The sequence below is a fragment of the Sinocyclocheilus rhinocerous genome, unplaced genomic scaffold (assembly GCF_001515625.1).
Source record: "Sinocyclocheilus rhinocerous isolate Xijiao unplaced genomic scaffold, SAMN03320098_v1.1 scaffold1143, whole genome shotgun sequence".
In the NCBI taxonomy this organism is placed as follows: Eukaryota; Metazoa; Chordata; class Actinopteri; order Cypriniformes; family Cyprinidae; genus Sinocyclocheilus; species Sinocyclocheilus rhinocerous.
In genome coordinates, this window is record NW_015638978.1 from 99054 (window position 1) to 111677 (window position 12624).

The 12624-nt window shown below is 37.5% G+C and overlaps 1 protein-coding gene across 1 annotated transcript in view; it reads left to right on the forward strand.

The window, feature by feature from the left end:
• The window catches only part of LOC107750726 (mucin-2-like), a 49906-nt gene that overhangs the window by 24624 nt on the left and 12658 nt on the right, over window positions 1-12624 (forward strand). Inside the window, exons 23-25 of the mRNA XM_016566243.1 lie at window positions 1459-1615; window positions 5798-5926; window positions 7054-7112. Coding sequence (XP_016421729.1) covers window positions 1459-1615; window positions 5798-5926; window positions 7054-7112 — 345 coding nt within the window. The remainder of the gene's footprint in view (window positions 1-1458; window positions 1616-5797; window positions 5927-7053; window positions 7113-12624) is intronic.

Sequence of the window (12624 nt, forward strand, 5' to 3'; positions counted from 1 at the left end):
TTCCCTTTTATTGAAAGTCAGGAAAACACTATCGTGGAGTTTTTCTTTTGCTATTTAAACAAATGGGAATGCAAACAATATATTTGTGGTACTCTCCCATTCACCGCTTTTCAAGTTAACCCAACTATGACGACTTACGCTGCTGAGAAACCCGGAAATGTGAAAACGGTCCATCATTAAGATGGCTTGAGAAAGCCAACTTACTGATCTACTATTTAATCTTCTTCTTCTATTTCTGAGCCAAAATTTGAACTGCATCTCCTCCTAGACCGTTAAAGTTACAACCACCAAATTCGGGTCAGACCTTCAGACTGGTTTGAAGTTAGTTGCTAGCACTTTTCTAACTGATCCGACTTCCGGTTTTCGTAAACCAGACTATCAAAACCACCCGAAATCCCATAGACTTTCATTGAGGAGGTGAAAACTTTTGTACAATGAGACTTATGGTGTATTTAAGCTGTCTAATGCTATAGCAAAGCTGAACAACTCCCTACTGAAAAAACAGCTAAAACCAGTCTAAGCTGGTGGGATGCTTTGGCTGGTCTCCCATGCTGGTTTTAAAGTGGTTTTGGCACCTTTTGAGCTGGTCAGGCTGGTCTTGCTAATCATGCTAACAACATGCTAGTAACTTGCTAAGCATGGTAACAACATTCAGACTTTAATCTTTCAAACTATTTAAAACTGAAAACTATCTCAAACTGAAAACCATCAAACTTTTACAACTTTTTAAAAACTTTTAAACTTTTAAAACTTTCTGGCCTGGCTTTCTCAATCCAACTTCAAAGTTTGTCTACGAACTTTACTATCTAGTTATTTTTACAATACTTTTTGGTGACAATAGTGGCACAGGAATTAAACCTCACCTTTAAAAGTTTGGAACAAAAACAAGCCGAATTTCGACCCTCTGCTTTAAACTCTTTGTCTGTACATAAGAGATTCTTTGACATATTCAGCCATCCTTGGTTTAGTTAATAAATAAATACATAAATATAAAAAAAATAAATAGTTTATTTGTTATTGAAGGGATAGTTAACCCAAAGTTCTGTCATCATTTACTCATTCCAAATCTGCAAATCTTTCTTCTTTGGAATACAAAATATTAAGATGATTTGAAAAAAATATTTCTGTTTTTCCCCCATCCATACAGTGACAATTGGTGGGGTTCAGTGTTTCTATGGACCCCAAAGACTTTCTTTTTTGTGTACAAAAGCAGTTGAAACATTGTTCAATAAATCTTCTTGTGGTCTGTAGCAGAAAGAGAGTCATACAGGCTTGGTATGAGGGTGAGTGATGACAGAATGGGTGTTTCGGGGGAACTATCCCTTTAATATCTTATATTAACTTAATTCAACATGATATATCTACTAACAGTAACCAAGAGGAAGAAAATCATGCAAAAATGTGACATGAAGAAGAACATGATAGAAGATATGAAATGTTCTGTTTCTTTGCTCCTAGGTGGATTCTGGACTATACTATGATGCCTGTGTAAAGGACACCTGTGCATGTGACACTGGGGGTGACTGTGATTGTTTCTGTACTGCAGTGGCAGCTTACGCTGCTGAATGCCGTAAAAAAGAAGCTTGTGTGGCATGGCGAAGCCCAAGCATATGCCGTAAGTCCTAATATTTCCTAAATGTCAGTTAATATTTTACTATTGCCTTTAACCCTCAAGCATCCTTCAGAACAAATGTGGGCAAAATCTTGTTTTGTTTTTTTTTCAAATAGTTTCCTTAAAGGGACAATATGTAATTTTTCGCTGCTAGAGGGCATATTCAAAACAAACAAAGAATCAAAGGTAGTAGTTTGATGACGCCGTGTGAAATCATGGGAGTTGTCGTCTTCATCCCGACTTTCCCATTTTCATCCCATTATATATATATTTTTAATGTGCCAATCAGCCACTGTGCGCGCGCACACACACACACACACACACACACACTCAAAGTCAGATCAATGTCCTACTGCAAGATTTGTTGATGATTCCAAACAAAACATATCTGAAACATGCTACTTGCTAGGTTTATCGTTTATTCTTTCCTGTTTGGTACCATTTGGTACCATTTTACTTTTTTAGATGAATTGAAATTAGATTTTTTTTTTGTTAGAAATAAATGATTACTGTGTCCTCTACTTTGTCTTTTCCTTATAGCATGGTCAGATTTATCGGTAACACTTTCCTGTGATTTATCGGTCCTTGTTACACATTTTACATGTACTTATTATTATAATAATTAATTATGCATAATTACATACAAGTAACCCTAAATCAAACCCTAATCCTAACCATAACCATATAGTAAGTACATGTAGTTAATTAATATTACTCAGTGCTTAAATGTATAATTACACTGTAACAAGGACACCTTAAAATAAAGCGTAATCGATTTGTCAGTATTCTGTAAGCATATTTTGGCATATTTGTATAGTCTCACCCAACACATTTTTTTTTTAATTCTACAATTTTAACTTGTGATAAAATCTAAAACTTAAGAGTTTAAGCTCGTTAAAACAATGGTTTATATAGATTTCAGCCTATATGCAGCCATTGAGTACTACAGCCAAATAGTGGCTATTGATATTTTTGATATTTTTATACGATCATGTGTCACCATTTGTCACCAAAGTCACCAAATGTTTAGGTTTAGGTTGTCTGGACTTACTGGAATAAGTTTTGTTTGTTTTTTTCAGTAGGCCTAATATTTAACAGAACAAAAAATAAGCATATTTTACATAAAAATATGGTACATTTAGAGGTAAATAAATAAAACAAAAAACACAAAAAATCACAAAAAATTGCATAAATTGATCGTTTTTATTGATCGAAGCTAGTGATATGACATTTATTTAAAAAACAAAACTGAGATCTTCGTGCCCAAATTTGTCCACGAAGGACCAATTACGGGCTGATATACGAAGGATGCTTGAGGGTTAAACATACACAACACACTATATGTAAGTGTTTATTTTTCTCTTCTACAAATTGGAACAGTTAGTTCACCCAAAAATGAAAATTCTATCATTAATTACTCACCCTCATGTCGTTCCAAATAGGGCTAAAACGATTAGTCTACATTATCGACAAAAAAAAATTGTCTACAAATATTTTTGTTGTCGAGTAGTCATTTGATCTCATATGACCTAATGTAAGAGCCTACAATAATGCGGTTTGACCAGTGTGGCGCTGTAGCGCAAGACTATAATTCAGCCCTCCTGATGCAATTCAAGAGAAGACACAGCGCTTCAGAGCAAACGGAGCAGAACCGAAGCTGAAGCTGCTGAGCGAAGTTTGGATGATTATGTAAACATATGCTGCGCGCTTTCCTCTCAATAACAAAATAAACACATCAAAAACTGACAGCGATGTTAAATCAGCAGTTAAAAACGCATCTGATTAGCGATGTGGATGTTTGCACGAGCTCTGCAGTTCGGTACTCCAGTAAAGTCCAGTCACGTCACATTTATTTATATAGTACTTTATGCAATAGATAGCCTTAAATCAAGCAGCTTTACAGTATTAAACATGAAAAACCAGAGTCAGTGTCGCTTTCAGTTAGAATTACAGCTTGATTTTCTGTTATAAATCAGCTCTCCAGTGTAGAGCTAGCTAATGATAAAATATTTTTATTAGTGGGAAAAAATATATATTATTTCATTAAAGTGATAGTTTGGTTTGCAGAGATCAAAAATGAATATAGCTCAGGACGGTTTGATTATCATAACCCTATAAGGTATTTTAAGAGAGATTATGTTGTGAATAAAATAGTTTATCCAAAAATAAAACGGCTTATCACTTACCTTTATCTTGTTTCTTATCCATATGACTTACAAAAGGAGAAGTCAGGCAGAATTATGTAATTCAGTGACTTTTTCATATGGCTAATTAAATGGTGAATGAGAGAGTTTCTCTGTCTGTCATCTCATTTTGTGCCAAATATATTTATTTGTATAAATTAATTGTAAAATAATAATTAAATTTTATAATAAAATGTTCAAAAGCTGAAGTGATTACCTTTATTTATTTGTTAGAATATGTATAACTTAATATTTTAACTAATTGCAAAAACTGAATAGTCAATCAAAGTCTACTGATTAATCAGTGAAATAATCGATGATTAGTCGATTAATCGTATTAATAATTGTTAGTTTAATCGATTATCAAAATAATCGTTTGTTGCAGCCCTAGTTCCAAATCTGTAAGACCTTTGTTCATCTTCGGAACACAAATTAAGATATTTTTGATGAAATCTGAGAGCTTTCTGACCCTGCATAGACAGCAACACAACTGAAATGTTCCCAGGCCCAGAAACGTAGTAATTACATACTGCAAGATTTGTTGATGATTCCAAACAAAACATATCTGAAACATGCTACTTGCTAGGTTTATCGTTTATTCTTTCCTGTTTGGTACCATTTGGTACCATTTTACTTTTTTAGATGAATTGAAATTAGATTTTTTTTTTGTTAGAAATAAATGATTACTGTGTCCTCTACTTTGTCTTTTCCTTATAGCATGGTCAGATTTATCGGTAACACTTTCCTGTGATTTATCGGTCCTTGTTACACATTTTACATGTACTTATTATTATAATAATTAATTATGCATAATTACATACAAGTAACCCTAAATCAAACCCTAATCCTAACCATAACCATATAGTAAGTACATGTAGTTAATTAATATTACTCAGTGCTTAAATGTATAATTACACTGTAACAAGGACACCTTAAAATAAAGCGTAATCGATTTGTCAGTATTCTGTAAGCATATTTTGGCATATTTGTATAGTCTCACCCAACACATTTTTTTTTTAATTCTACAATTTTAACTTGTGATAAAATCTAAAACTTAAGAGTTTAAGCTCGTTAAAACAATGGTTTATATAGAGGAACACAAATTAAGATATTTTTGATGAAATCTGAGAGCTTTCTGACCCTGCATAGACAGCAACACAACTGAAATGTTCCCAGGCCCAGAAACGTAGTAATTACATAGGTAAAATAATTCATGTGACATCAGTGGTTCAAAAGTAATTTTACAAAGCTACGAGAATACTTTATTTGCGCAAAGAAAGCAAAAATAACAACTTTATTCAACAATATTTCTCCCCCGAGTTACCATCTTCCACCATTATCGAGAGTACCACGACGTATGCTCATACGTTCCTCTGCTTGTAAACAAGCCACAACGCATGCTTGTTCTACGACAGCAGCACCACACGCATACGTCGTGGTACTCTCCATAATGGTGGAAGATTGTAACTCAGGGGAGAAGAATTGTTGAATAAAGTCGTTATTTTTGTTTTCTTTGCACACAAAAAGTATTCTTGTAGCTTCATAACATTACAGTTGAACCACAGATGTCACGTGAATTATTTTACCGATGTCCTTACTACGTTGATTTGTCAGTATTCTGTAAGCATATTTTGGCATATTTGTATAGTCTCACCCAACACATTTTTTTTTTAATTCTACAATTTTAACTTGTGATAAAATCTAAAACTTAAGAGTAGATGTCACATGAATTATTTTACCGATGTCCTTACTACGTTTCTGGGCCTGGGAACATTTCTGTTGCGTTGCTGTCTGTGGAGGGTCAGAAAGGATTTCATCAAAAATATCTTAATTTGTGATCAGAAGATGAAAGAAGGTCTTACGGGTTTGGAACGAAATGAGGGTGAGTGATTAATGACAGAATGTTCATTATTGGGTGAACTAACACTTTAAATAAACTTCTTTGATTTGATGTCTACTATAAATATTTTCATTGTACTGACACAAGTGGTTGTTTTTGCAGCCTTATTCTGTGACTACTACAACCCTCCGGGAAAATGTGAGTGGCACTATAAATCCTGTGGACAACCCTGCCTGAAAACCTGCAAAAACCCCTCAGGAACTTGCTCTGATCAAATTCCTCTACTTGAAGGTTGGTGTAATTTTTTTTAATACTCTGTCTGTTTTATAGACTGTACCAAAGCTTGCAGACTTCATGAAGGCTAAAAAAAGATGAATTTGCTGACGTTGCTAACTTGTTAACATCAAATTATATTTTAAGGACCCTATTTGTCTGTTTACTTACATTTACTGTTTGCCTTAACTTTAAGCACAAAATTCAGTGGTTGACATTTGTTTTATGAGAAAAAAGTTACACCAATCATATTTCTATAATTTGTACATTACATACAAAACAATACTAAATCAAAATGGGATTTCTTTCCTACATTTTGCACTGGTGATGCACTGACAAGGCATATATATATATATATATATATATTTTTAATGCCTCGAGGCCTGTTTCATAAAACAAGTTAACCAAATAAGCCAGGCTTATTTCAGTTAGTTAGACTCATTGTCAAATGATTTGGTTCCATAAAGCAAATTTAACATGGGCCTAGATCAAGCTAGTCATTGTGTCAACTTATGCTGGGAAACTGACCTGGTCTTAAGCAGGGTAACTGTCAGGCTAAGCTAAGTTCCTTTAACACGGACCAATAGGAACCCAATGATATTACCACTGACTCTCTCACATACTATTATTTGACTTTTTTTTTTTTTACAGTTTCTAGCCATGCAGCCTTTCTCTCTGGTTTTATTACAGCTGTACCTTTTATAGTTTGCAGAACAGATAGCAGAACATTAGAACATTACAATCTAAAATTGCTCTTTAAAGCATTAAAATAACTAAATTAAAAGTTAAAATCACTGAATTAAAAATGAAAATAAATAATAAATAAAATGACTATATTTTAACTGCTATAAGAAACACACATTAACTCATTTGAGCTTAGTAATTCATTAGTACTGTACTAGCTTACATTTGATTTACCTATTATTACAATACAATATTATTACATATTAAATATGTTAGAAACGATGCATCGCGATATAAGTGCCAACTTGTAGCCGATGCACACTTTTTAAACCGATGCATCGCATCATTAACTTTTTATGCCGATGCGCCGAGCGAATCTGGGAATCTTCCCATCCCTAATATATATATATATTTGCCTTGTCTGTGCATCACCAAAATTATTTTCTTAATTATTTGCACAGGATGTTTTCCTCAGTGCCCTCCAGACACTCCATATCTATTGGATGAAACCATGACTTGTGTTAAAGAATGTTACACTACTACGACTACAATAACTACTACCACTACTACTGTAACACCACCATCTACAACTACTACAGTGTCAACCACAACTCCTACAACAACTACCACGACTACTATAACACCACCGTCTACAACAACAGGAACATCTACTGCTAGCTCTACTACTACTACAGTGTCAACCACAACTCCTACAACAAGTACCACTACTACTGTAACACCACCATCTACAACAACAGAAACATCTACTGCTAGCTCTACAGCTACCACAGTGTCACCACAGTGTCGCCATGATCAGCTAATGCGTGTAGAATGTTGCAACACAATAACAAACACTACAACTCCCACAATACCTACTAGCACTACTACTGTAACATCACCATCTACAACAAAAGGAACATCTACTACTACCTCTACAACTACTAAAACAACTAAAAGACCTTTGTGTCAATGGTCAGAGTGGTTTGACAACAGCCGAGCCAGCAAAGATGACAAAGGAGTGGAAATTGAATCCATCGGAAAATTGAGGAATGAGAAAAAAATATCCTGTGATATACCAGAAGAAATTGAATGCATGACAAATTATAATAAAAGAAACTTCACAGGCAATAACTGGAAATATAATCAAGTAGTGTCGTGCAATACGTCTTATGGACTGTTTTGTTCAAACAAAGAAAATTCATTTAAATTTTGCCATAATCATCTAATTCGTGTAAAATGTTGCAACACAATAACATACACTAAAACTCCCACAATTCCTACTACCACTAGTACTGTAACACCACCATCTACAACAACAGGAACATCTACTACTACCTCTACAACTACTAAACAAACTAAAATACCTTTGTGTCAATGGTCAGAGTGGTTTGACAACAGCCGAGCCAGAACAGATGGCCAAGGACAGGAAATTGAAAAAAAAATATCCTGTGAGACACCAAACAGAACTGAATGCATGACACCACCATCTACAACAACAGAAACATCTACTGTTAGCTCTACAACAACTACAGTGTCAACCACAACTCCTACAACAACTACCACGACTACTGTAACACCACCATCTACAACAACAGGAACATCTACTGCTAGCTCTACAACAACTACACTGTCAAACACAACTCCTACAACAACTACCACGACTACTGTAACACCACCATCTACAACAACAGGAACATCTACTGCTAGCTCTACAACAACTACACTGTCAAACACAACTCCTACAACAACTACCACGACTACTGTAACACCACCATCTACAACAACAGGAACATCTACTGCTAGCTCTACAACAACTACACTGTCAAACACAACTCCTACAACAACTACCACGACTACTGTAACACCACCATCTACAACAAAAGGAACATCTACTGCTAGCTCTACAAAAACTACACTGTCAACCACAACTCCTACAACAACTACCACGACTACTGTAACACCACCGTCTACAACAACAGAAACCTCTACTGTTAGCTTTACAACAACTACAGTGTCAACCACGACTCCTACAACAACTCCCACTACTACTGTAACACCACCGTCTACAACAACAGAAACCTCTACTGTTAGCTTTACAACAACTACAGTGTCAACCACGACTCCTACAACAACTCCCACTACTACTGTAACACCACCGTCTACAACAACAGAAACCTCTACTGTTAGCTTTACAACAACTACAGTGTCAACCACGACTCCTACAACAACTCCCACTACTACTGTAACACCACCGTCTACAACAACAGAAACCTCTACTGTTAGCTTTACAACAACTACAGTGTCAACCACGACTCCTACAACAACTCCCACTACTACTGTAACACCACCGTCTACAACAACAGAAACCTCTACTGTTAGCTTTACAACAACTACAGTGTCAACCACGACTCCTACAACAACTCCCACTACTACTGTAACACCACCGTCTACAACAACAGAAACCTCTACTGTTAGCTTTACAACAACTACAGTGTCAACCACGACTCCTACAACAACTCCCACTACTACTGTAACACCACCGTCTACAACAACAGAAACCTCTACTGTTAGCTTTACAACAACTACAGTGTCAACCACGACTCCTACAACAACTCCCACTACTACTGTAACACCACCGTCTACAACAACAGAAACCTCTACTGTTAGCTTTACAACAACTACAGTGTCAACCACGACTCCTACAACAACTCCCACTACTACTGTAACACCACCGTCTACAACAACAGAAACCTCTACTGTTAGCTTTACAACAACTACAGTGTCAACCACGACTCCTACAACAACTCCCACTACTACTGTAACACCACCGTCTACAACAACAGAAACCTCTACTGTTAGCTTTACAACAACTACAGTGTCAACCACGACTCCTACAACAACTCCCACTACTACTGTAACACCACCGTCTACAACAACAGAAACCTCTACTGTTAGCTTTACAACAACTACAGTGTCAACCACGACTCCTACAACAACTCCCACTACTACTGTAACACCACCGTCTACAACAACAGAAACCTCTACTGTTAGCTTTACAACAACTACAGTGTCAACCACGACTCCTACAACAACTCCCACTACTACTGTAACACCACCGTCTACAACAACAGAAACCTCTACTGTTAGCTTTACAACAACTACAGTGTCAACCACGACTCCTACAACAACTCCCACTACTACTGTAACACCACCGTCTACAACAACAGAAACCTCTACTGTTAGCTTTACAACAACTACAGTGTCAACCACGACTCCTACAACAACTCCCACTACTACTGTAACACCACCGTCTACAACAACAGAAACCTCTACTGTTAGCTTTACAACAACTACAGTGTCAACCACGACTCCTACAACAACTCCCACTACTACTGTAACACCACCGTCTACAACAACAGAAACCTCTACTGTTAGCTTTACAACAACTACAGTGTCAACCACGACTCCTACAACAACTCCCACTACTACTGTAACACCACCGTCTACAACAACAGAAACCTCTACTGTTAGCTTTACAACAACTACAGTGTCAACCACGACTCCTACAACAACTCCCACTACTACTGTAACACCACCGTCTACAACAACAGAAACCTCTACTGTTAGCTTTACAACAACTACAGTGTCAACCACGACTCCTACAACAACTCCCACTACTACTGTAACACCACCGTCTACAACAACAGAAACCTCTACTGTTAGCTTTACAACAACTACAGTGTCAACCACGACTCCTACAACAACTCCCACTACTACTGTAACACCACCGTCTACAACAACAGAAACCTCTACTGTTAGCTTTACAACAACTACAGTGTCAACCACGACTCCTACAACAACTCCCACTACTACTGTAACACCACCGTCTACAACAACAGAAACCTCTACTGTTAGCTTTACAACAACTACAGTGTCAACCACGACTCCTACAACAACTCCCACTACTACTGTAACACCACCGTCTACAACAACAGAAACCTCTACTGTTAGCTTTACAACAACTACAGTGTCAACCACGACTCCTACAACAACTCCCACTACTACTGTAACACCACCGTCTACAACAACAGAAACCTCTACTGTTAGCTTTACAACAACTACAGTGTCAACCACGACTCCTACAACAACTCCCACTACTACTGTAACACCACCGTCTACAACAACAGAAACCTCTACTGTTAGCTTTACAACAACTACAGTGTCAACCACGACTCCTACAACAACTCCCACTACTACTGTAACACCACCGTCTACAACAACAGAAACCTCTACTGTTAGCTTTACAACAACTACAGTGTCAACCACGACTCCTACAACAACTCCCACTACTACTGTAACACCACCGTCTACAACAACAGAAACCTCTACTGTTAGCTTTACAACAACTACAGTGTCAACCACGACTCCTACAACAACTCCCACTACTACTGTAACACCACCGTCTACAACAACAGAAACCTCTACTGTTAGCTTTACAACAACTACAGTGTCAACCACGACTCCTACAACAACTCCCACTACTACTGTAACACCACCGTCTACAACAACAGAAACCTCTACTGTTAGCTTTACAACAACTACAGTGTCAACCACGACTCCTACAACAACTCCCACTACTACTGTAACACCACCGTCTACAACAACAGAAACCTCTACTGTTAGCTTTACAACAACTACAGTGTCAACCACGACTCCTACAACAACTCCCACTACTACTGTAACACCACCGTCTACAACAACAGAAACCTCTACTGTTAGCTTTACAACAACTACAGTGTCAACCACGACTCCTACAACAACTCCCACTACTACTGTAACACCACCGTCTACAACAACAGAAACCTCTACTGTTAGCTTTACAACAACTACAGTGTCAACCACGACTCCTACAACAACTCCCACTACTACTGTAACACCACCGTCTACAACAACAGAAACCTCTACTGTTAGCTTTACAACAACTACAGTGTCAACCACGACTCCTACAACAACTCCCACTACTACTGTAACACCACCGTCTACAACAACAGAAACCTCTACTGTTAGCTTTACAACAACTACAGTGTCAACCACGACTCCTACAACAACTCCCACTACTACTGTAACACCACCGTCTACAACAACAGAAACCTCTACTGTTAGCTTTACAACAACTACAGTGTCAACCACGACTCCTACAACAACTCCCACTACTACTGTAACACCACCGTCTACAACAACAGAAACCTCTACTGTTAGCTTTACAACAACTACAGTGTCAACCACGACTCCTACAACAACTCCCACTACTACTGTAACACCACCGTCTACAACAACAGAAACCTCTACTGTTAGCTTTACAACAACTACAGTGTCAACCACGACTCCTACAACAACTCCCACTACTACTGTAACACCACCGTCTACAACAACAGAAACCTCTACTGTTAGCTTTACAACAACTACAGTGTCAACCACGACTCCTACAACAACTCCCACTACTACTGTAACACCACCGTCTACAACAACAGAAACCTCTACTGTTAGCTTTACAACAACTACAGTGTCAACCACGACTCCTACAACAACTCCCACTACTACTGTAACACCACCGTCTACAACAACAGAAACCTCTACTGTTAGCTTTACAACAACTACAGTGTCAACCACGACTCCTACAACAACTCCCACTACTACTGTAACACCACCGTCTACAACAACAGAAACCTCTACTGTTAGCTTTACAACAACTACAGTGTCAACCACAACACCTACTACCACTACTACTGTAACACCACCGTCTACAACAACAGAAACATCTCTTGCTAGCTCTACAACAACTACACGGTCAACCACAACTCCAACAACAACTAACACGACTACTGTAACACCACCATCTACAACAACAGGAACATCTACTGCTAGCTCTAAAACAACTACAGTGTCAATCACAACTCCTACAATACCTACTACCACTACTACTGTAACACCACCATCTACTACAACAGGAACATCTACTGCTAGCTCTACAA